At 36.1% G+C, this 23,689-nt stretch overlaps 1 protein-coding gene across 1 annotated transcript; it reads right to left on the bottom strand.

Annotated features, from left to right (window-relative positions):
- Nucleotides 1–1,759: 1,759 nt before the first annotated feature.
- On the bottom strand, nt 1,760–21,782 carry arhgap25 (Rho GTPase activating protein 25). The gene is made up of 11 exons (XM_079606546.1): nt 21,355–21,782; nt 16,996–17,195; nt 16,434–16,515; nt 16,098–16,211; nt 9,423–9,627; nt 6,521–6,653; nt 6,370–6,443; nt 6,150–6,271; nt 5,374–5,534; nt 3,648–4,255; nt 1,760–2,898 (listed from the first exon to the last, which is right to left on the bottom strand). The coding sequence occupies exons 1-11, from the start codon at nt 21,416–21,418 to the stop codon at nt 2,697–2,699; spliced, it is 1,965 nt and encodes a 654-aa protein (XP_079462672.1). The 5' UTR covers nt 21,419–21,782; the 3' UTR covers nt 1,760–2,696.
- Between the last annotated feature and the right edge of the window lie 1,907 nt (nt 21,783–23,689).

The raw sequence follows: 23,689 nt of genomic DNA, 5'->3' as shown, positions 1-23,689 counted from the left end.
TTGACAAAAACAGAATTTGGTAAAAAAGCTTTTTCATCATATGCACCAAATGTCTGGAATGAACTCCAAAACACCTTACATACAGAATCACTTCCATCTATTAATATTTTTAAAAACCTTTTAAAGTCAACTTTGACTGAAAGGTGTAATTGTTTTTAAACTAGGTACCCTTTTAAATTATATGTTTGTATTTACTTAAGTTAAACATAATGTTTTGTTTGTGTATAGTCTATGTATAGAGATTTGTTGTGTATGACATTTTTTGTCCTGTCTTTTTTTTTTTTTTTTTTTTTTTTGCAACTTTTTGGCCGCCTATCTTGGCCAGGACTCCCTGGGAGAAGAGTTATTGTAACTCAATGGGACTTTTCCTGGTTAAATAAAGGTTAAATAATAAAATAAAATAAATACTACTACTTCTTACCATTATTACAGCTGCTGTTGATGATTAACAGTAACATTTGTAGCAACTAGAATTTTTGAAAGTTATATTAAACTGTCTGAAAACAAAACAGGGTTCAATAACTGTCTAAATATGTTCACCATGTAGTATAAACGATATAATCGCTTCTTAGTAAGATGTAAGTCACAATTTGAACCGCTTTAAATTTTTTTTTTTTTTTTTTTACATTTCTATCATTAGATATTTGAGTAAGTTGAAACCCAATAATTACGTTTAAAAGTGTCATTTGGCAATTTCTCAAAAAAAATCATGTCGTCACTGTTTTTAACCTACTATATATTAGGCCTATGGAACATGCGATTTGGGATGCAGCCCTATGTAACTTTTGGTGCTCTAGTGATGAATAAACAAAAACCGCATGCATCTTGCGGAAGAACATTGTAGCCGGAGCAACTTCTCTTGAGTCACGCAGGTACTGGGCTACTCCACAGAGGTTTGTGCCCCACTCAATCTAAAATAGTCTGAATATAAACACTTATAATAGGCATACCGTAACTGTAGTGATGCAGGATAAGACAAAACACAGTTTGGAAGATAGATTCATGATGTACTCGCCCATTATACATTTTGAACAAATTTGTTTAGCGTACCTAAATTAGGAAATGTTGACCCAGTAACCAGTTGTCACATGCTGTAATGCTCACCCTCACTCTCTCAGTTCCTCTTAAGATAATCTTTCTTGTGTAGGAGATACACTTGATCACAGTGTTGTTTATCTTTGAAACTATGGTTCTGCTATGATGAGATCAATTGAAGTGTACAAGAAAAACAACTGAAGAAATGTCCATTGAAAACCCTCACAGAACAAACTGGAATCTACCACATGAATGACTCTGAACAACATATACTCATATAATCAGCATTTTGTTGATTTTGAGCAGCACATTGTCCATATAATCCAGTCGGAAATAGGAAATTCCTTCCCTATCATTTAATTATGACAGCTGACAGACACAATGCTATCTGGTCTATTCCTTACGTAATGCCTAGTGTCTTTTTACCCCTTCCTTGAAAACACACATGTGGTCTCTTGTGTGAATTCGGATCTAAACAAGCATTCTTCTCATTGCTCTCTCACACTCTGTCACATTTTATCTCCTCTGACACACTATCTCTTTCTGACTGCTACCAGACAACAGAAGTGAAGGTGTAGGAAAGAAAAGCCAGATAAAACTGTTTACTTACTGACAGTAATCCACAATATTTTGTCCTTTTTACCAAATTGTTCACAGACTCTAACGGAGTCTAATGCAGTCTAGCGATCACATCACATAAATAATAACAATTTTAAAACTGTCTGCACACAATAGTTCTTTCATTTATTATTTATAATTAAAGGTGGAAAATAATTGATCTCTGTTGAAAACATTACTTAAACCTAAGATGCTTTTCTGGCCTTACCCATGCAGCTAAAATATGTTCTAAGAACTTTTTACTAATGTTCAAATTAGGTTATGGAAACTTTATTTCTGAATGTTATCAGAACGTTCAAAACGTCCAGTTTTTCAAAAATGTTGGATTTTTTTCTTTCTTGGTTATGTGAATGTTAAAGAGGAAACATTGATCTATAAATAACACTTTTGTGCTAATGTTTTTTTATAATGTTATTAAAGACCAGATAACTTTGAATTTAAGTTAAAAACAAAACAAAAACAAAACCGAAGAGTTTTTGTTCAAAACTGTGAGAGAACCTTGCCAAAATGTTAGCCAAAGTTCAGATAACATTCCCTGTTCGCTGGATATTTAGATGGTCTTCCAGCCTAACTAGCTGTCAGGTACCCAAAACCTCTCTAAAACCAAATCTGACCAGCCTGATTTTTTATTTTTATTTTTTTGCATTTGGGGGGTGGGTTATTGTTTGAGATCCACTAGAAAATACTACGAACATTTCAACAGAAATAATTAAATAGTTTTTATAAATCTATAAACTGTTCAGTCCAATACTGCATAATTTCAGTTCACATCTTGTCATGTTACAAATCCCAATGTGAAACCAAATAACTAGATCATATCTATAATTTCTGTACATAAGGTGTCAGACATTGTAGAGGTTTTACTTCTGTCAAATCATGGACAGAAACTGAGAGATGGACATCACCACTGGTCTCATTTCGAAGACATTATTCACAGCAGTTCAAGGTGTAAAATACAATGGAGTTGTCCAGATAGCTCATCTTGTACTCCTGTGAGAAGCTAGACAGGACTAAGCTTGAACTTTGTTTGTTTGATGGCGTCACTAAGATGGTCCACCAGTGGGTCTGTTGAGGAACTCCTGAATCTCTCTGTTGAGCTGCTCATTGCGTGTGAGAGCTTCGTCCCTGGTGCGCTCTGTGTTGCGCAGTACGATCTCTAGTGCAGCTTTGCGGCGTCTCTCTGCCTCTAGCGCTGCCTGCAACTCTACCACAGTAGCGTTCAGCTCTTTGTTCTTCTGCTGGAGACTAAAGGTACAAACACACACAATATACATTTATATATTATCAACATTAATAATAATAACAATAATAGTTCCAAATCAGCATATTAGCATATTCCTGAAGGATCATGTGACTGAAGACTGGAGTAATGGCTGCTGAAAATTCAGCTTTTCTCTTACAAGAATAAATTAGCTCTCCAATACGTTTTATTTATTTGATCTTATTTATATTATAATTATATGTATTTAATACAGGGATGGGCAACTTCCGTCCTGGAGGGCCACTGTCCTGCAGAGTTTAGCTCCAACCCTAATTAAACACACCTGAACAAGCTAATCAATGTTTTCCGGATTACTAGAAAAGAGTTTTTGTCAGGGAGCTAAACTCTGTTGGACAGTGGCCCTCCAGGACCGAAGTTGAACATCCCTGATTTAATATGTAATATTTTATTTATTACAAAATTCAACCAAATCACCTCGATCCCTGCCACAACAAGGGTGTTCTGGGTGGTTGCTAGATGGTTTCTAGGGTGTATATGTGGTCGCTAGGTAGTTGTTACTTATCGGGCCACATAGAAACAGAGCTCATTCCCAAGTCTCTGACATTCTGTCATTATAATGTTTTTGTCTGTTTTATTGTCTGGCGTGCAACAATCTATGTCAATCTATGTCTATGTCTTTCGGATGTTTGTTCAAATCCCTGACCCTTAGCAAACACTGCTAATTACTGTGAGGGAAATAATGAACACAGGTATGTACTGTGCTACTGTATACCTGCTGATGATGTTTGTTGAGTCTGTGTTTTCCTGCTGTGCTGCATTGCTTTTCTGAAGAGCAGGGTCTACTGGTGCTGCTGGTTTCTCTTTGCTCAAAGCCCCCACACTCTCCTCGTTTCTCGGCTGAGGTTTGGGCAGAGGGGCTGTGCTCTGTTCCTGTGTTTTTGGAGTGTCTATCTGCTTGACCACAACATCGCTACCTGTCTTATACAAGTCCTCTGTGTCCGTTTGTCCTTCCACTTTTTCCTTTTCAATTTTCTGCTCTCCAGAAAAGAGTGTCACTTTCTGCAGGTCGAGTATCTTAAAGATGTCCTCTGAGAATGTTTTCTCGTCATTCTCGTTAAAGCTCTCCTGGAACCTGCTCCAACGATCCCAAGTGGGCTCACGGCCTGTTCTTACCGCTGCTGGACAGCCCAAGCTGGGTAGAGTTTGCGTCCTTTTTCTGGGGCTGTCGGGCCACGGGTCCATTGTTGGCGATAATGCAGAGGAAGGAGAAAGAGGTGTGTCTTCTGACCCTGCTTCAGATGACCAGTCGTCCCTCTTCTCATCATCAGGTGTGTCTACTTCCTCTTCCTCCGGAGATTCAGACAGGGAGGACACTTCACACTTTGAGAAAAGAGTGGTGCGATCAGTTAAGAGGTGCAGGTGTAAAAGTAATGCTGTGAACGCTCCAAAAAATGTAACCTTAAAGAACAGTAGATGTTTTCTTAAATATGACTAAATTGTCGATTTCATGCCTACAAACAAAAAAAAATTCCAGCCATTTTTCCGGCTTTTGTTTTATTTTTTAATAAATCACATTATAAATAATGTAACATCTAACTGCTTAAAATGTATGAAAAAAAGTGAAAATAATTGTTACAAAGAGCAATTTCTAGTTGAATATTTTAGAACTGATTCAATATTAATTTTATTTTAAATTGCCTGTTATTTCCAAGCATAAAGACAATTCTATATTTAGAACCTTAATACTAGTTCAACAAATAAGAAATTAATATTTTTACTCAGCAATGACATTACATTGAACTTTAAAAGAAATGTATAATGTTACAAAAGATTTATATTTTAAATAAATGCTGTTCTTTTAAACTTCCTATTCATCAAGAACTTTGATTGCGGTTTCCGCACAAATAAACTTAAAGGATTAAAGGGATAGTTCACTTTAAAATGAAAATTGTGTCATCATATACTCACCCTCAAGTTGTTTCAAACCTGTATGAATTTCTTTCTTCTGCTGAACACAAAGGAAGATATTTAGAAGAATGTCGGTAACCAGACAGTTAACTGTTACCATTGACTGGCACTGCCATAGTATTTTTTTTCCTACTATGGAAGTCAATGGTAACAGTTAACTGTTTTGTTACTGACATTCTTCAAAATATATTCATTTGTGTTCAGCAGAAGAAAGACATTCATACAGGTTTGAAACAACTTGAGGGTGAGTATATGATGACCTAATTTTAATTTTAAAGTGAACTATCCCTTTAAGACTGGAGTAATGATGCTGAAATTTCAGCTTTGCCATCACAGGAATAAATTACATTTGAAATAACTTGAAAATAGACATTTTCTAAATTTTTGAACGGTAGTGTATATTTAAATTTTTAATTAATTTTTAATTTATTATTCTATTCATTTTACAGGCCTACAAATCACAATTCGGAAATTGCCTGATATTTCTTAGTTTTCCATGTATGGAAGTTGTTAGATAATGTGATCGGTACCTCTGCAGACTCCCAGCCCACAAAACTGCGAGGGTTACTGGTCTTCTTGCTTTTGTTTTTCTTGCTGGGGAGAGGAGACGGCAGCTTATCTTTGGAGGGTGGGAAAAGACGCTCGTGGTGTCTGATCATAACCGTCATTACCTTCTGTATCATGGGAGTTCCTGTGTATGTGAGCAAGAGGTGAGAACACAGACCATTACCACTGCAGCGTGTTAACCAATGACACCCTACTTGTTATCTTATTCTTACTCAGTGCAGTTCAGGTTAAATATGCATGAATTTCCAGTGTTAATGTCTCTTGTTGAAACAAATTACTTTTTTTTAGGCAATAGCCTTTAGTTTAAAACACCCAACTACTGAACTACAACTAAATATAGCATAAAAAAGTAGTGCTATCATGTCATTCTGAATTCAGCCTATGATGTGCTTCTTGCTTTTGCTAGTTGGTAGCAGGTGGTTAACCGGGACATTTTCATTCAAAAGAGCTTTTTGTTGGAAAAAACCCACTACAAATTGGAGCAGGAAATGATCAAAATCATGGGTTGATTTTTCCCAGAAAACAAATACCTTTTTTTAATAAATCAAATATATATATTTAGCAGGTTTACAATATTAAAACTGTATATATTGTATAGTATTTTGTAATTGTTTAATACAGTATTAACATTTATTCTCTTATATCTGGTAAATATATATTGTATATTTGATTTCCTCATTGGTTATTTTAAAAACAATGTAGAACATAATGTTTTATGAGTCTTAGGATGATAACTGACCCTTCATCATACTGATGGCATCCTCCACTTGCGGTTTGAAGAGGTTTACTCCCATCACTGTGGCCAGATTCTCAACACTCATCTTATTCACCCTTAAGTTTTGTTGGACCTCAAAAAGGAATCTGCATTAACAAATATGGATATATGTCAGCATTTCACAATTTTTGCTGTTATCAATGTCTGATCTGTTTTCACACTCTTATAGTAACTCATACAGTACCTGCAGATGTAACTAAGGAGGTTGTAGTTCACTTTTGGCAGAAGGCTGATTTGTTTCTCCAGCTTTTCTTTGCCCTGGAATTGATCAGATTGCAATTAGTCAACGAATCCTAACTCATCTGATATACTGTCTTTGTGAATGTGATTCTCACAGCTGCAGTGGTGGCATCCAGCATCAGAGTGCTGTCAAGGAAGTCCTGATACTGAGTCCATGGCACAACAGGTTCAGGAAGCTCTCTGAGGTACAGCTTGAGTAAGGACCCCACCGTGTGGACATCGGTGTCACTGCAGGTAGAAGGTAGAAACAAAGTTTGACATTCAGTTATTATTACAGTCTACTATTCTTTTTTTCAGACAGAACTTTTTTTTGTGCTTTAGAAAGTGAAAAAAGTTACTTATCAAATGTACATGTGCGTGTGTTGAATGGCAAGATCTCTGTTAGTCAGGACAGGATGTGGCTCAGCCGCAGATTATCGATGTGTGCCAGGTTCCTCTGAAATACTCTGCTACTGTCACTCTTGTGCTTTTGCACATCTCTCTCTCTCTCTCTCTCTCACTCTCTCTCTCTCTCTCTCTCTCTCTCTCTCTCTCTCTCTCTCTCTCTCTCTCTCTCTCTCTCTCTCTCTCTCTCTCTCTCTCTCTCTCTCTCTCTCTCTCTCTCTCTGATATAGTTTAAACTTTCTGGGTCAAACCCTTTACCTATGCTACTTCCTGAAAAAGTCTGTGAAGACTATAGTGCTGTGTTTCACCATAAATGGTCATGCAGAGTGTGGTTATCCACATAAAAGCCCCATTCGCATGCATACTTTAAAGAACACTGCAAAAATAGAAGTCTGGAAACCAATGGTCATCTGACACAGGTACAAAAATCATATGAAAATGAAATATTTAAGTAGATGATGGTTATTTCTTTATTGTTGGACATTTATTTAATAATTTGATTTATTTAATTATCTCTTCAAAGTAACCTGATGTTATTACAAACAAAATAAATAAAATATTAATAAAAATACATTAAATATACAAAAAACATATACAATCATTAACAAAGAAATTAATGTATTTATTCAGCAAGGACCCATATAATTGATCGAACGTGACAGTAAAGACATTTATAATGTTACAAAAATGTTATTTCATATAAAATCAGTTTTTTTAGGTTGCAATAAGGATGCATTAAATTAGGTAAAGACATTACAACAGATTCATATTTCAAATAAATGCTGCTCTTTTGAACTTCCTATTCATCAACTGTTTTTAACATGTATAATAATAATAATAATAATAAATATTTATTGAGCAGCAAATCAGCATATCAGAATGATTTTTTTGATCATGTGACACTGAAGACTGGAGTAATGATACTGAAAATTCAGCTTTGCCACCACAGGAATAAATATGTTTTTCACTTTAAAATAATGGTCCAGATCACTAGTAGTTCCTGCATAGTGGTTAGGTAACACTTGAGTAATTACACTGTAAATTAGCTGCAAATAGTTAAAATTTGTTGAGATAACTTAAATATCCAACTTAACCAAACTAAAGTTAACTAGACTTAATATTTTAAGTCAAGCTTGAACATACTTTTTAAAGTTGAAACAATGTTGGATTTTAAGTTGTGATAAATAATCGCAGCAATTTTTTTTACAGTGTAGTGATGCATTTTATGAATGATGACTGATAACTGATTATGTCTCAGACACACGATAATGTTCTTTAAATTTGTCAGTTAGTTAATAGTTATTAATGAGGCTTATCTCATTAAGCAATTATTGATGACCTAATAAGGAACTATCTCTTAAATTTGATATTACTTATTGATTAGTTAAGCTTGTTTCTGTATTAGTTAATAGTAGTAGCGAAGTGTTAATGTAGAACTACTCATTAGTCCTGCATTTCTTCCTGCATAGTTACTTATTAATGACGGACCATTATTCTAAAGTGTTACCTAAAATATATTAAAATAGAAAACAGTTATTTTAAACTGTAATAATATTTCACAATACTACTGCATGTTCTATCAAATAAATCCAGCCTTGGTGAGCATAACATACTACTTTCAAAAACAATAAAAATATTAGCCCGACCCATACGTTTGCAAGGTAGTGTACTACGGTAATATCATGGTATCATTTGAAGTACCTTGTAAATGCCATGGTACGCGAACAGCCTACAGTAATTATTCAGTAGAATGGTATAGAAGGCCTCACTGGTTTCCATGAGGTGAAACCCAAAGGACTACACTGCCTACTAGCTGCACAAATATAATATTTTTTTAAATAATTATTTTTATATATATGGGCGTTTACACAACCTCATCTCGGACTGGACAACTAGTTTTCTGTAAGGTTATACAGTGCAAGAGAGCCCTTCTTTGCTGAACACGAGTTTGATCATTTACAAAGATGTGGATATAATCTGTGTGTCATCTGAAGGTCCAGTCTTCCTTGTCAGTTTTATGGTCTGAGAATGACGCAAATGCTCCTCTTTCACTCTGGTATTAATGCCGCTTTCAGTTAACTTGACAGATGAACGTGCACATCGAATTTTTGTCATTTCAAATGTGATAAGACTTTACAGTTTTATTTATGTCGCCATCTTTGCAATTCCTTTAGTCACTGTCATGATTACAGTTGATAGATACAATTGCACGTTCATACATACAGTGTTGTAAGCTGTTGTGTGAACGGGATATTTCGACACTCAAATACTCAAATCATACTCAAAACTGTCCATGGTAAAAGAAGAAAAGGATTTTACTGGTGTTATCAAGGCTTTTTTAGCTAGAAAAAGAAGGAAGAAACATCTCTAAAGTTATGTCATTTGAATTCATTCATATTTGCGTACAAATTAAAAAGTCAATGTGTTGACTAAGTGGCATTCGTTTTTGTAGCCCAGGGGCTTCGCTTAAGGCGCCCCATTTATTAGTGTTACCATTGCATACCATTACTGGCCTATGGTACCACCATAATACTTTTTTGTAAACATATGCTTTATTCAAATCAGTGCCCTACTACACTATCCCTGAGCCGTTCTAGACATGTGAAACTTTACCTGGGGAAAGAGGGTCTTTCTCCAGCATCAAAGGCCTCTCTGAACTGCTTGACCTGGTTGTCCTGTCCTGGTAGGCGAAAGATGCCCTCCTCATTCAAACCATGCTCTCTGATGAATTCAGCACACTTCTCCACCAGGATGGGCACCAGTCGATGCCCAAATTTCTTCTCATACACCATGATGTCTGAAAGGCTCTTTCCAAATACTTTGAAGAAAGAAACATAACTCTTTTATTGCATAGCAGTGACAGTCCATGGATTCATATCGTTATGAATAGAACACCCTTTGGACATAATACATTAGACACACAGCCAAGTTATGGTAAACATGAGGCAAATTATTATACATTGTGCTTCTTTAAGGGATAGTTCACACCCTCACCCTCATCATTACTCACCCTCATATCGTTCCAAACCTATAAGACTTTCGATTCATCTTCGGAACACAAATGAATCTCTGAAGAGCTTTCTGTCCCTCCATTGACAGCTATACAACTACCACTTTGACGCTTCAAAAAGTTCATAAAGAGATCGTAAAACTAATCCATATGAATTAAGCGTTTTTTTCGTAATTTTTTTTTTGAAGAGACACGATTGCTTTATATGATGAACAGATTGAATTTAGGCATTTATTCACATATAAACATTCATCAACTCACATATTAGTTGTGGTAAAAGGAAGCCCAAGCATGATTGGTTGTATGACACCCGATGTACCCGTTACATCATAAGAAGAATGGCATCTAAGCTAATGTTAGTCTTTCTGCTTATTCCGAGGTTCACTGTAATCAGCTGGATCCAGGCCGTATCCAGATCAGATGGTGGACCTGCACCTTGACATGGCCACAACGCATTATGTAGTTAGCCGGATCCGGGCTGTATCCAGACCAGATGGAGGACCTGCGCCTAGACACGACCACAACGTATGACGTAGTCAGCCGGATCCAAGCCGTATCCAGACCAGATGGAGGACCTGGGTTCTCCCAACGTTGTTTTCTCTATTCGCCACCTGATGGAGTTTTGTTTCCTTGCCACTGTCGCCTTTTTCCACCTTTGTTGCCATTGGCTTGGCTTGCTTAGTTGGGGACATTAAATTTAACATTTAATTGAATACTCAACAATAATATTGATCTGCCTGCATTGACACTAGTCAATTCAAGTCAAGTCAAGTCAATTAATCTTCATTTATATAGCGCTTTTAACAATGTAGATTGTTTCAAAGCTACTTTACAGAGATAAACGTATTATTTAAGGTAACAGATTGGTTTGGCTTTATAGCGGTTCTTGAATAATGTTATTTTCCAGCTAAAGTTAGTTTTGATTGATTAACTTCCGTCGAAAGGATAATTTGTTATTAAATTAGGGGCCGCTTAGACGACACCGTTCTCTCTAAACAGACTTTAAACACGAACCTGTGAGAAACGCTGATGGCGCTCACGCACGCATCAGGAATTAATTCTACAGTTATGTGCATTTAAATATATGTGCGCATGTTTGTAATTCTCTACAAACAAAGCCTAAACAAACTACTTGTCCTGCCTATAAATTTGATACAGAATATTATTTTATTTTATCACTACGGGGTAGATATGCGAATTTTCCACAATGCTTTATCTGTAGAGTGGTAAAGGGATCCTCCATAAGGAGAGACTAGTTGGCACTTCAGCACTGCATTGACATCGGGTCCAGGCGAAGGTCCTTCGTCAGATCTGGATACGGCCTGGATCCGGTAGGCTGCGGGAAAACCTCGGGATAAACAAAGACACTAAAATTAGCGTAGATGCCATTCTTCTTATGATGTAACGAGTACATCAGGATTTAAGCGAAGTGTACCCAGTTCCGGCTAACCTAATCTATACAGCCTAACATTGAGTTATAGAAGTCTATAATGCATTATGTGAATGCTAGGTCAAAGAGATGTGTCTTTAATCTAGCTTTAAACTGACAGAGTGTGTCTGCTTCCCGGACAATGGTAAGATCTACCGCCAGCAGTCGATTTTGATATTCTAGGTATTATTAACTGGCTGGAATTTTGAGATCGCAATAGACGTGAAGGACTATAATGCGTTAAGAGCTCGCTCAAGTACTGCAAAGCTAAACCATTTAGTGCTTTGTAAGTAATCAGTAATATTTTTAAATTTATACAATGTTTAATAGGCAGCCAATGAAGTGATGACAGAACGGGGCTAATGTGGTCATACTTCCTGGTTCTGGTAAGAACTCGAGCTGCTGCGTTTTGAACTAGCTGTAGTTTGTTTGTTAAGCGTGCAGGGCAACCACCCAGTAGAGCATTACAATAATCTAGCCTTGAGGTCATGAACCAATAATTAGAATCTCAGTTTTTTCTGAATTTAGAAGTAGGAAATTACTCGTCATCCAATTTTTTATGAATTGTGAATTGGTAAGTTTCGTTAGGTTTTGAAGAAATATACAGCTGAGTATCGTCGGCATAACAGTGAAAGCTAATTCCATGTTTCCTAATGATATCTCCTAATGGTAGCATGTACAGAGTGAACAGCAGCGGTCCTAGTACTGAGCCTTGTGGTACGCCATACTGAACTTGTGATTGAACTTCATTTACTGCTACAAACTGATAACGGTCAGATAAGTATGATTTAAACCATGCTAGTGCAATTCCACTAATGCCAACATAATGTTCTAGTCTATTTAAAAGGATGCTGTGGTCAGTGGTGTCAAATGCAGCACTAAGATCAAGTAATACTAATAGAGAGATACAACCACGATCGGATGATAAGAGCAAATCATTTGTGACTCTAACGAGAGCTGTCTCGGTACTATGGTACGGTTTAAATCCGGACTGAAAATCCTCGCAGATATCATTTCTTTCAAGAAAGGAACACAGTTTTGAGGATACTGCTTTTTCTAATATCTTTGACAGAATTATTCGAAATAGATTAATTATTGGATAAAAATAGATTCGAGATCGGCCTGTAATTGACTAATTTTGTAGGATCAAGTTGCGTTTTTTTAACAAGCGGTTTAATCATAGCTAGCTTAAAGGTTTTTGGTACGTATCCTAGAGACAAATAATAATAATAATTCATTACATTTATATAGCGCTTTTCTGGACACCCAAAGTGCTTTACATAGAAGGGGGGAATCTCCTCAACCACCACCAATGTGCAGAATCCACCTGGATGATGCGACGGCAGCCATATTGCGCCAGAACGCCCACCACACACCAGCTTACTGGTGGAGAGGAGACAGTGATGAAGCCAATTAGTATATATATAGGAGGGTGATTAGGAGGCCATGATGGACAGAGGCCACTGGGCAAATTTGGCCAGGATGCCGGGGTTACACCCCTACTCTTTCGAAAGACATCCTGGGATTTTTATTGACCACAGAGAGTCAGGACCTCGGTTTTAACTTCTCATCCGAAGGACGGCGCTCTTTTGTCAGTATAGTGTCCCCATCACTATACTGGGGCGTTAGGACCCACACAGACCACAGGGTGAGCGCCCTCTGCTGGCCACACTAACACCTCTTTCACTAACACAAAGACGAATTAATGATATTAAGAAGAGGATCTATGACATCTGGAAGCATCTCTTTCAGCAGCTTAGTCGGTATAGGGTCTAACATACAAGTTGTCGATTTAGATGATTTGACGAGTTTGCTAAATTCTTCCTCTCCTATAGCAATAAATGAATCAAATTTTCCCTCAGGGAGACTACAATGCACTTCCTGATGCGATACTGTATTAGACGGTTGCATAGTTATAATTTTGTCTCTGATATTATCAATCTTATAAGTGAAGAAGTTCATAAAGTCATTACTGCTGTGTTGCTTGGAAACTTCTGGGCTTGAAGCTTTCTTTTTCGTTAGTTTAGCCACTGTTTCAAATAAATACCTAGGATTATGTTTATTTTCTTCTAATAGGGTTGAAAAATAAGCAGATCTAGCAGCTTTTAAAGCCTCTCTGTAAGCAATCGAGCTCTCCTTCCATGAAATCCGAAATACCTCTAGTTTTGTTTTCTTCCAGTTGCGCTCCATTTTTCTGGCTGCTCTCTTAAGGGCCTGAGTGTGCTCGTTGTGCCACGGCGTTGGACTATGTTCTTTAATCTTCTTTAAGCGCAGCGGAGCAACTGTGTCTACAGTGCTGGAAAAGAGAGAGTTAAAAGTTTCTGTTGCAATATCAAGTTCTTCTAAGCTATCCTGGATGCTGAGATGATGAAACTGATTAGGAAGATTATTGATAAAGCAATCTTTAGTGGCAGAAGTGATAGGTCTAACATATTTATAACACGAGTCGGCTTTGCAGCCTTGGCTAAATGTAATTTACATGAGACTAGATAATGATCTGAGATGTCATCGCTCTCCTGCAGTATTTCAACGGCATCAACATCTATCCCATGTGATAGTATTAGATCTAGAGTATGATTACGACAATGAGTCGGTCCTGACACGTGTTGTTTAACTCCAATAGAGTTCAGAATGTCTTTAAATGCCAATCCCAATGCATCTTTTTCATTATCTATGTGTATATTAAAATCACCTAAAATTAGTACTTTATCTGCAGCCAATACTAATTCTGATAGAAAGTCCGCAAATTCTTTGATAAAGTCTATATAGTACCCTGGTGGCCTGTATACAGTAGCCAGCAGAATTTTCAAACGTGATTTATCGTTTACACTATATATTTTTAAATTAAGCACCAACACTTCAAAATAATTATATTTAAAACTAGATTTCTAAGTGGATTTGAAAATATTACTATAAATTACAGCAACACCTCCTTTGCGTTTCAGACGAGGTTCATGTTTATAACCGTAATCTTGTGGGGTTGACTCATTTAAAGCAATGTGCACATCTAGGTTATAATCTGAAATCATATCATTAACTATTAGCGCTTTTGAAGTAAGAGATCGAATATTCAGCAACCCAAGCTTTATCATTTGCTCATCTGTATTATATCCGTTTTTTATTTGTTGAACATCAATTACATTTTTAACCTTAGATGGGTTTGAAAGTTTTTTGGATTTCCAAATTCGGGGAACAGACACAGTCTCTATATGATGATATCTAGGTGAAAGAGTCTCTATGTGATGGGATTTATCTGACCTTGGTGACGTGAGGCCGCTAGCAGACGGTCGGTTAAGCCAGTCTGTCTGCTTCCTGACCTGAGCCCCAGACTGTCATGTTTTAGCTCTAAGACTATGAGCCAAATTACTAGAGAGAAGAGCAGCACCATCCCAGGAGGGATGAATACCATCTCTTTTCAATAGGTCAGGTTTGCCCCAAAAACTTTTCCAATTGTCTATGAATTCTATATTATTTCTATACACTATTATACAAGAACTGAACTGAGCTGGACAATGACATCACGGTTTACTCCAGAGCGGCTATATATAAATTAACTAAATTAATAACTTTTTTAAAACAAAAATGAAACATCACTGAACTTACTTAAGCTGGATTGTGACGTGCATCCTTGTGTTACGCAGCACGTTTGAGCTTCTGCAAAAACCAATTAGGTTAATTCTCATGTTAAGCAGTATGTTTTAGTTTCTGCAAGAACCAATGAGGTTTGTTCTCACGTGTCAAGCATGTTCGGTTGAGCTTCTGTTTATGTTTGCTGATCAATATGTGAATAAAAGACTAAATTCAATCTGTTCATCATGTAAAGCGATCGAGTCTCTTCAGAAAATTTGGACTAAACCACTCAATTCATATGGATCAGTTTTATGATCTCTTTATTAATTTTTCGCGTCAAAGAAGTACTTGCGTAGCTGTTGATGGAAAGAAAGAAAGCTCTCAGATTTCATCAAAAGCATCTTCAACTGTGTTCCGAAGATGAACGAAAGTCTTACGGGTTTGGAATTACATGAGGGTAAATGATGACAGAATGTTCATTTTTGGGTGAACTAAACATTTAAGCTGAAATCATAAAAAAAAGAAATTTAGGCTGGTCCAGCTGTTGTGCCATTCATATACATTGTACTGTATATACAATACGAGTGGACGGTCTCTGCCTTGCACGGTCTCTGTTTGCAAGATTTAGTCAGTCATTTAGTTAATTCCTTCATCCAAAGTGACTAATGTGTATTTTTTACTGGGACTTACTATGGGGACAGTCCCTCTGAAACAACCTAAACGTGCAGTAAGCAAAACCACATTGTTATGTTGGTAACACTTTACAATAAGGTTCGTTAGTTAACATTAGTTAACTACATTAGTTAACATTAACTAATAATGAACTGCACTTATACAGCATTTATTCATCTTTGTTAATGTTAATTTCGACATTTACTAATACTTTATTAAAATCTTGTTAACATGAGTTAATGCACTGTGAACTAACATGAACAAACAATGAACAGCTTTATTCATATTAACTAACATTAACAAAGATTAATAAATACTGTAACAAACGTATTGTTCATGTTAGTTAATACATTAAATAATGTTTAATAAATGAACCTTATTGTAAAGTGTTACCGTTATGTTTTAGGGATACAGGGAATGTCAGTAAAATGTAACAAATAATCTTCTGGCAGCAAATAGCAAATGAAAAGGTAGCTTTTCCGTTCTTCCACAGATCTTTTCTTACAGTGTGGAAGAAAATTGTTGTATATTAGAACCTCCTCAATCTATCATCAACCTTATAGACTAATATGTATGGTATATGTTTTTTATGACAGACAATAGATACCTCCATTGGACCGTGATCCAATGGCCTTGCGGATGGAGCGCACCCACTCTTCCATCTCGCTCTGACTGGTCGCCATGAGAACATAGGCATCTCGCTCCCGATCTGTACTGCTACCTGTGGCATCAGGGACACAGGAGAAAACTTTATAGAGTTAAGAAAATATAAGAAACTAATTATATTATAAACTAATATAAAAATATAAGTTTTTGAGAAAAACTTATATTGCCTTCCAACACATATAGTAGCCCATGAGATCATATTATACACTATAAACAGCTAGCATATATAACAGGTCTGTAACACACAGTGCTACAGAAGTATAAAAAAAAAACTCACCTGGGATAATCTCAAACAGGAATTTATCATCTGCATTTGATGGCAGCTCATTAACTTGGCATGAGAACAAAGGTATGGTTCCCTGAGATCAAAATGAGACAAAAAGGAATAGTTAAAGACAGTTATGTCTGATTAAATCTTGAATGGTGAATAAATATCATAAATACAAATACATCATTTTAAATAAAAAAAAAATATATATTTTTTAGAAAGCTTTAGTTTCATTGTTATTTGTTTTCGAATATCAATATTAGTTTGGCAACATTTTGATGACATATCGAGACTCAAAAGTTTAAGACCACACTGAAAATAGAAAAATCAAGATATAATTTGAACATAATGTTTAAACTGAACTTTTCATTTAAATAAATTTTAAACGCAGATTAAATAATTAGTTTTAGTTTAGTTATTTGACTGTCAGGAATGGCATTGCATGAAAAAAAAACATTGCATAAAATTAAAACCTCAGGAATGAAGAAATAAAAATATACATTACAAAATAATAATAATAATAATGTAAAAATCTCACTGTTTCAATCACTTATGCTTGCATGCCTCCTACCTGGAGAGCGCTCTCTCTGTCGTCCTTATGGTATGTGAGAACGTTTCCTCTCAGCACAAAGAAGCGCAGCTGCCAGTTCTTCACGATGGATCTCTGCTTCTTCAGCCAGCCTGTTTTCAGAGGTTTCTCCATTGATTTCTTAAAACCAGTGCGAGTGGATCCAGGGCTCCCTTCCACAGGTATAACACTCTTGGAGCGTGCTGAGTGGAAACCGACAACAAGTAGGCAAAGAATAAGAAACGAATGTGCAGAGGAGTGCGATACCTGTGTGAAATCTCCTTTGACTGAAATCATTTAGTGAGTCTATTTTTACATCATGAAAACACCATGAAGTGTGGTGAATGTCAGTGGTAACTCTCTGAACCCAGCAGCTTCCTGCATGACAAACATTTGCAGACTGGCTGTGATCATCCTAGTGCTGAAGAAAATGTCCTGCTGTAACTTTAGGACCATCACAAATGAAAAAGTCAGCTCTGCCCGGAACAATACAACACCATGCACTTTCGATGTTACTGTGCAATAGATTGTTATAGGTCAAAAGGGTATTATTGGATTTTGACTCTTTCCCACATTTTGAGAACTGAAACATCAAAGTGGAACATTTCATTGTTCAAAGATTGCCCTTTTATACCTTGAGAAACCTAATGAAGTTCTCAGTTATGTTTCACTCAAGAATCAACCTTCTGCTAAGATTTTTGGAGATCAGATGGCTGTCAGGCCAAACCTGCTCAAACTAGCTTAAATCAGTGAATACCAGCAAAATAATTATGTTTTTTCCCCCAGCATTTTTCCCCCCATTGAAATAGTTACTGGAGTTTGATTGCAGACTTAATTGCAAGTATCTTTGTACACTTGAGAATAGTGTTACAAAAAATCCAGTGCTTAATTTAAGCCCATTGGTGTCTGGAAGAGAAAACTAGGAGACTAAAGACATCTAGTTTGTGATTTTGCTTTCTGACAGGATAGCCCATAGCAAAGAGAGGGTGGAGTAGAGACCCATGTGATTGGGAGATAAGAAAAAAACTGATGTTCAGGGTGGTAGAAAATAAGAAAACCGTACAAGCATTGCAATCAGCATTCATCATAGTGAAAGCTGCTTAGTGAAGCCACAAAACACTAGACTTCATGTGAAACTCTTTGATAAGAAAGTATCTACAATAAATACATTTCTAAACAGCAACCAATCAGTTATCTAATTGACAAGAAATGGTGTCACAGTGATTTAAGCAGCTTGGAGCTTTTGTCGTCAAATTCGCTATAACCCATTGAGAACAGAGGAAAGGGCAGAAGAGAGAGAACTAAGATAAACAGGAAGTTACTAGCTCATCAGCTACAGGAAGTAGAGCTTTTGAAAGATCCCCACGTAACGGCAGCTTCTTTGGTCTATTTAGAGAAGATCTTGCCTGATGGAGAGCACGGACCACTGTTCTCTCTCCTGGACCACGGCCCACACACATTGACCTCACATGTCCATGACACACGCTGGGATCAGGGGAGCTTTTATGGTGGGGAAGGGAAGAGAGTAGGTTGAAACTCCCTATGAATTACCAAGGAGATCATAGCAGAGATGCAAGAAGCTGTTTGCGTCAGGCCGAGCTGTTCTGCGTCAGGCTTAAGTGTGTGACATTAGTGAAAAGGGAATGTTGATCATTCACATTCAGCAGCTTAGATGCTGTTCTATTGTATCTGGCTGAGATGCATAATTTAACAGTCTAAGCAGCTAAAATCAACATTCAACTAAAATATATATATATTTTAAATAATAATCAATCAGTGCATGAAAAAATATATATAATCTTTCATAAAAAGATCTTACTCCACTCCTGAAACAACTTTCAACTAATCATCTGACATCCCTATCCTCCACTTTTTTAGTTCCCTATACATATTCCTGATGGATAAAGTCAAGACTTGTCTCTTTTTTTTAATTAAATACCCTGTTTCACTATTACATCATATTACTGAAGTAAAATGGGTTGCAAATTTCAGATGCACAATAACAAAATATGAAAGGTTGATCATTATTTTGTAATTATTTATTTTATGGCTGGTAACTGGTAAATGACTGATATTAAATTTCTAAATAGTTTTTAAAAATCGAAATAGTTTAAATAAATAATAAAAGTAAAACATTTTTAAAAATCAGTTATTAAATTCGTAACTTAAATCAATAATTTCAAATGCTACAAGTGAATTTAGACATCACAGCATTAGAATGTTCACTATGAAATACAGTGCTATGCATAAGTTTAGACACCCATGCTAAAGTTGACTAAAAAGAGGAATAAAAAATCATCTTTTGGAAATTTACCTTAATGCCTTAATTTAAAAAAATAGGAAAAATCCAACCTTTAAGGACACCAATTTTCTTTGTGAATGAATAATGTATCGTAAATAAATAAATGTTCTTCCTTAAAATACAGGGTGCATAAGTTTGGACACCCCTATGTTAAATTCCCATAGAGGCAGGCAGATTTTTATTTTTAAAGGCCAGTTACTATATGGATCCAGGATACTCTGCATCCTGATAAAGTTCCCTTGGCCTCTGGAATTAAAATATCCCCACATCATCACACACCCTTCACCATACCTAGAGATTGGCATGGTTTTATTTCAGTTAGCCTAACAGCTGGTTTGATTTGCATTGAGAGATGATCTTATGGAAAGTACTCCATGCCAATCTCCAGGTATGGTGAAGAGTGTGTGATGATGTGGGGATATTTTAATTCCAGAGGCCAAGGGAACTTTATCAGGATGCAGAGTATCCTGGATCCATATAGTAACTGGCCTTTAAAAATAAAAATCTGCCTGCCTCTATGGGAATTTAACATAGGGGTGTCCAAACTTATGCACCCTGTATTTTAAGGAAGAACATTTATTTATTTACGATACATTATTCATTCACAAAGAAAATTTGTGTCCTTAAAGGTTGGATTTTTCCTATTTTTTTAAATTAAGGCATTAAGTTCAATTTCCAAAAGATGATTTTTTATTCCTCTTTTTAGTCAACTTTAGCATGGGTGTCTAAACTTATGCATAGCACTGTATATATATTATTAATAGTTAAATTGTATTCATATAATTATAAGTGTAATTTATATTGTTCATATTTCAACATTATATGGGAAACGATAATGCACATTTAAATGTCCAACAAAAACTGATAAAAAAATAGTAACTGATACAAAAATAAAATGATAAAATAATAATGAATACCTGCCTAAAATGGATATGTCTTAAAATATGTCTGCTAAATATCAAGTTTCAATACAGTAATAACAAAAATGTAAAGCCACCAATGTAAAGAAAACTATCACACTGCAAGAAACTCTCGCTCTCACAAACTGGCCTAGATTATCATATAGCCTACAACACCTGTGTCGTCCATTGCCGATAGGATACTGCACTAACCAAATACCTTGTAATGGGCTGCATAATTACCTAGCATCTAATAACATGCAGACATTTTGAGCTGAGAATGAGTATGTTTCTCAGACAAAAGTGTCGCAGTGTCTTCCTGCCTGCATGAAGATTAAATACAGAGGAAATCACGAATGCTTTGCATCTCCACCAGACAGAGCAGACTCGAGTCACCACCACATGCAACCATAAAACTGTCTCGTTTTATACTCGATTGCTCCATACAACTGGCGAAAGACATGCTTTAACTAGCAATAGGCCTATATTTAAGTTACACTTTATTTTAAGGTTACGTAGTTACATATTTACTACATGTACTTACAATAGTAATAACAGTAAATTACAAGTAACTAACACTAAAACAAACACTAACTCTATTGTATGTAAGTAGCCTGTAGGTCACCTTCAAATAAAGTAGGCTATAACCGAGATTTAAACAGCCTGGAGATTAATGAGAACATGTAGTAAAATCATTAAAGTAGGCTACTTGTAGTAAAGTATTAGTAAAGTAGGCTAGTCAAGTAGGCTACTAGAAACAATCTTGTCACAACACATCAAAATATCCAACAAATCAAAAGGCGGTTATGGGATTCAACCGAATTACAAGGAAACACAAGCGTGTAGCAGATTAGAAGTGCTCAAGAGAATTATATAGCCTCAGGGTGAACGCACAACAATCACTATGCCACTTATTTCTGTGATTCACAGATACTGTAAAATCCAAGTTACACTAAACACATCTGGCCATCACGGCCCGGTCAATCACATTAATCATAAAATAACTCACACATTACATGAGCCAGTGTAGATCAAACCTCTAGTTCCTAGTGACAGGAGGCATGCTGTGTCAATTAATACAAAGGATCACATAGAAATCTACCCACTTGGCCAAGTGAAATTCCTAAAACAAGGAAAAGACTTTGACCTTTGACCACTCACCTATCTTGGCGGTTTCAGCTCTGAATGTGCTGAAGTCCCAGTTGCGAGGTAGTCTCAGAGACATTTCTTCAATTTTAGACAAAAGGTTACACACACGGAGACACACGCGCACACATTCTCTCGTTCACATGCACACACAGTAACAAACAAACACAAAACACACAGTGCATTCTAAGAGTACATTCTTTCCAGTCAGCCCCTCTCTTCTCCTCTTTACTTCCTCCTTCCTCTGCTGATCAGATGCTTCTTCTTTTTTTTTCTTTTTTTTTAACTTCCAAACACGTTGAATCTTGCCCCTCTGCTTGCGTGTAGTTTTTGTGTCACCAAACCAAGTTATTTTAAAGTTATTAAATCCAGTCAGACAGTACAGAAATAAGAGAGAAGCACTGTCATCATACCCACAATCTTCTTGTACTGAGGAAGTGAGTGGCAAATGCAAGACAACCACAGAAAAAGAACAAGAGGTGATGAGTTTTCACACAGGCGAACATGCAGGCTACAACTGTGCAGGATGTACCTCAATCAATGAGGCCAACTTAATCTCAGACATTTTTCATTGTTATCTTGAAGAGATGCACCATGCAGATCTTCTGATAGTAGCCTATAGCATCTAAAACGGACACACAAAACTGTCATCATAAAAAAAAACCTGCATCTGACATAAAAAGGAAGTTCAAACAGCAAGAGGAAGAGATCAAGTATGGATAGCTAGTTTATATATTTATATATAGGCCTATGCTGAGCTTTCCACTTTATTAACCATTTACAAATGAGCAAATCACTGTACACAAAGCGGCAGGGAAAGCACATTGATCTGCTTTATCAAAAATTACAAAACAAAATACATCAGAATTACTGACCATTACTCAATGACAAATAACAACAACATATTGACCTGTTGTTTATTTGTTCAACAGAGAGGAGTTTTGTTTTCTTCTCATAGGCAAACTAAAAGAAAGAATGGGTTTTAGCGTTTCTATTTTCAGTTTAATGGCTAACACACTTTATAAGGTCTCATTAGTGCATTAACTAACATGAATGAGCAATACATTTGTTAAGAGTATTGTCGATTAATGTTTGTTAACGTTAGTTAACCTAATATATAATTGTTCACTCTTCACTCATGTCCATTAATTAATAATATTAACAAATATAAGCTTTGATTTGATAATGTATAAGTAGGCTAAATGTTGAAATTAACATTAACCAAGATTAATGTAGGCCCAATTAACTAATGTAACGTTATTGTAATTTTAATGGTAATGAATAAATCGCCAGAAAACACAACTGCACTGCAGTCAGTTTCTCTTTGACACTATAGTGACCGCTACATTCGCATCATTTCTAAGAAGTATAAAATGTCACGGCAGCGTTTACGGAAACGGAATCAATCTATCAAATAAAAAAGCAAGCCTCGTTTCGCTGGTGTTAATGTGTTAACCACACACGAAAAACGAGGGGTTAGCGCCCTCTATTGGCTATGAATGGCACGCGTGGAAATACTAATCACAGATTTTTTTTTTTTTAAACAGGCATTTGAGACTTTCTTAATTTTGTCTCTTAAATGTTTATGGTCACCGCACACAAACGCACTCCTGACATCAGTGGTTGCACAGTAACATCACGGGTCTGTAAACTCTCTCTGTTGTGTTGACTAGAAAATATTGAAATTGCTTTGCTAATGTCTGGACTTTGTACGCTAATGTTTCAGCACAGGGGCCTATACACACACACAGAGCACAGACTGGCTTAGAGGACCATTTAAACACAGTAAAAGATAAGAATATAATCATCTCTACGTCAAACATATACAGTGTATATATAATCTTATATAACAACAAAGTATGCAATTCTAATAAAATCAAGATATAATAATTTGATAAAATCGAGACATCGATCTGAACTAATAAAGTACAACATGAAAGAAAAAAACCTTTAAAAAATCTGCACCACATAACATGAAGATTACTTTGTGTACTGAATTGGAAAAAAAAACATGCACTTATGGTGGATGGGGATATGGAGGGGCTTCTAATAGTATACACTGATTTATACATTGACTGATGTGCTTGTTGTTACGTCAGCAGTGAAAAGCAACATAAAATTCAAACCTGCTATAAAAGACTCTTACTTAAGACTCGTATATGGCTTGGGCTGTCCATCAAACAAAAGCAAGACATTGATTCTGAATGTCTCCTATTGAAAGAGGAAAAAGTAATTGAAAAAGTAACTATCACAAGTATGTGCTCATGTATCTTTACTGATGATACAGACTAACCTGAGCCCATTACAACCTCATGTTATTGTAGCAGCACTACCTTTTTTAAAGCTGCTC

This window comes from Phoxinus phoxinus, assembly GCF_949152265.1.
Source record: "Phoxinus phoxinus genome assembly, chromosome: 3".
Classification (NCBI taxonomy): domain Eukaryota; kingdom Metazoa; phylum Chordata; class Actinopteri; order Cypriniformes; family Leuciscidae; genus Phoxinus; species Phoxinus phoxinus.
Note: the sequence above shows the minus strand (reverse complement) of the source record. Positions and strands in the feature narration are given on the sequence as shown.

Bases quoted from the DNA above. Each gene is read 5' to 3' on its own strand.
- arhgap25 (XM_079606546.1), bottom strand. From the start codon at position 21,418: ATGTCTCTGAGACTACCTCGCAACTGGGACTTCAGCACATTCAGAGCT. The intron at 9,628-16,097 runs GTATCTATTGTC...CTTTCTTCAAAG, and splicing joins TGGATCACGGTCCAATGGAG to TATTTGGAAAGAGCCTTTCA. The intron at 5,535-6,149 runs GTCAGTTATCAT...TCACATACACAG, and splicing joins TGCCATCAGTATGATGAAGG to GAACTCCCATGATACAGAAG.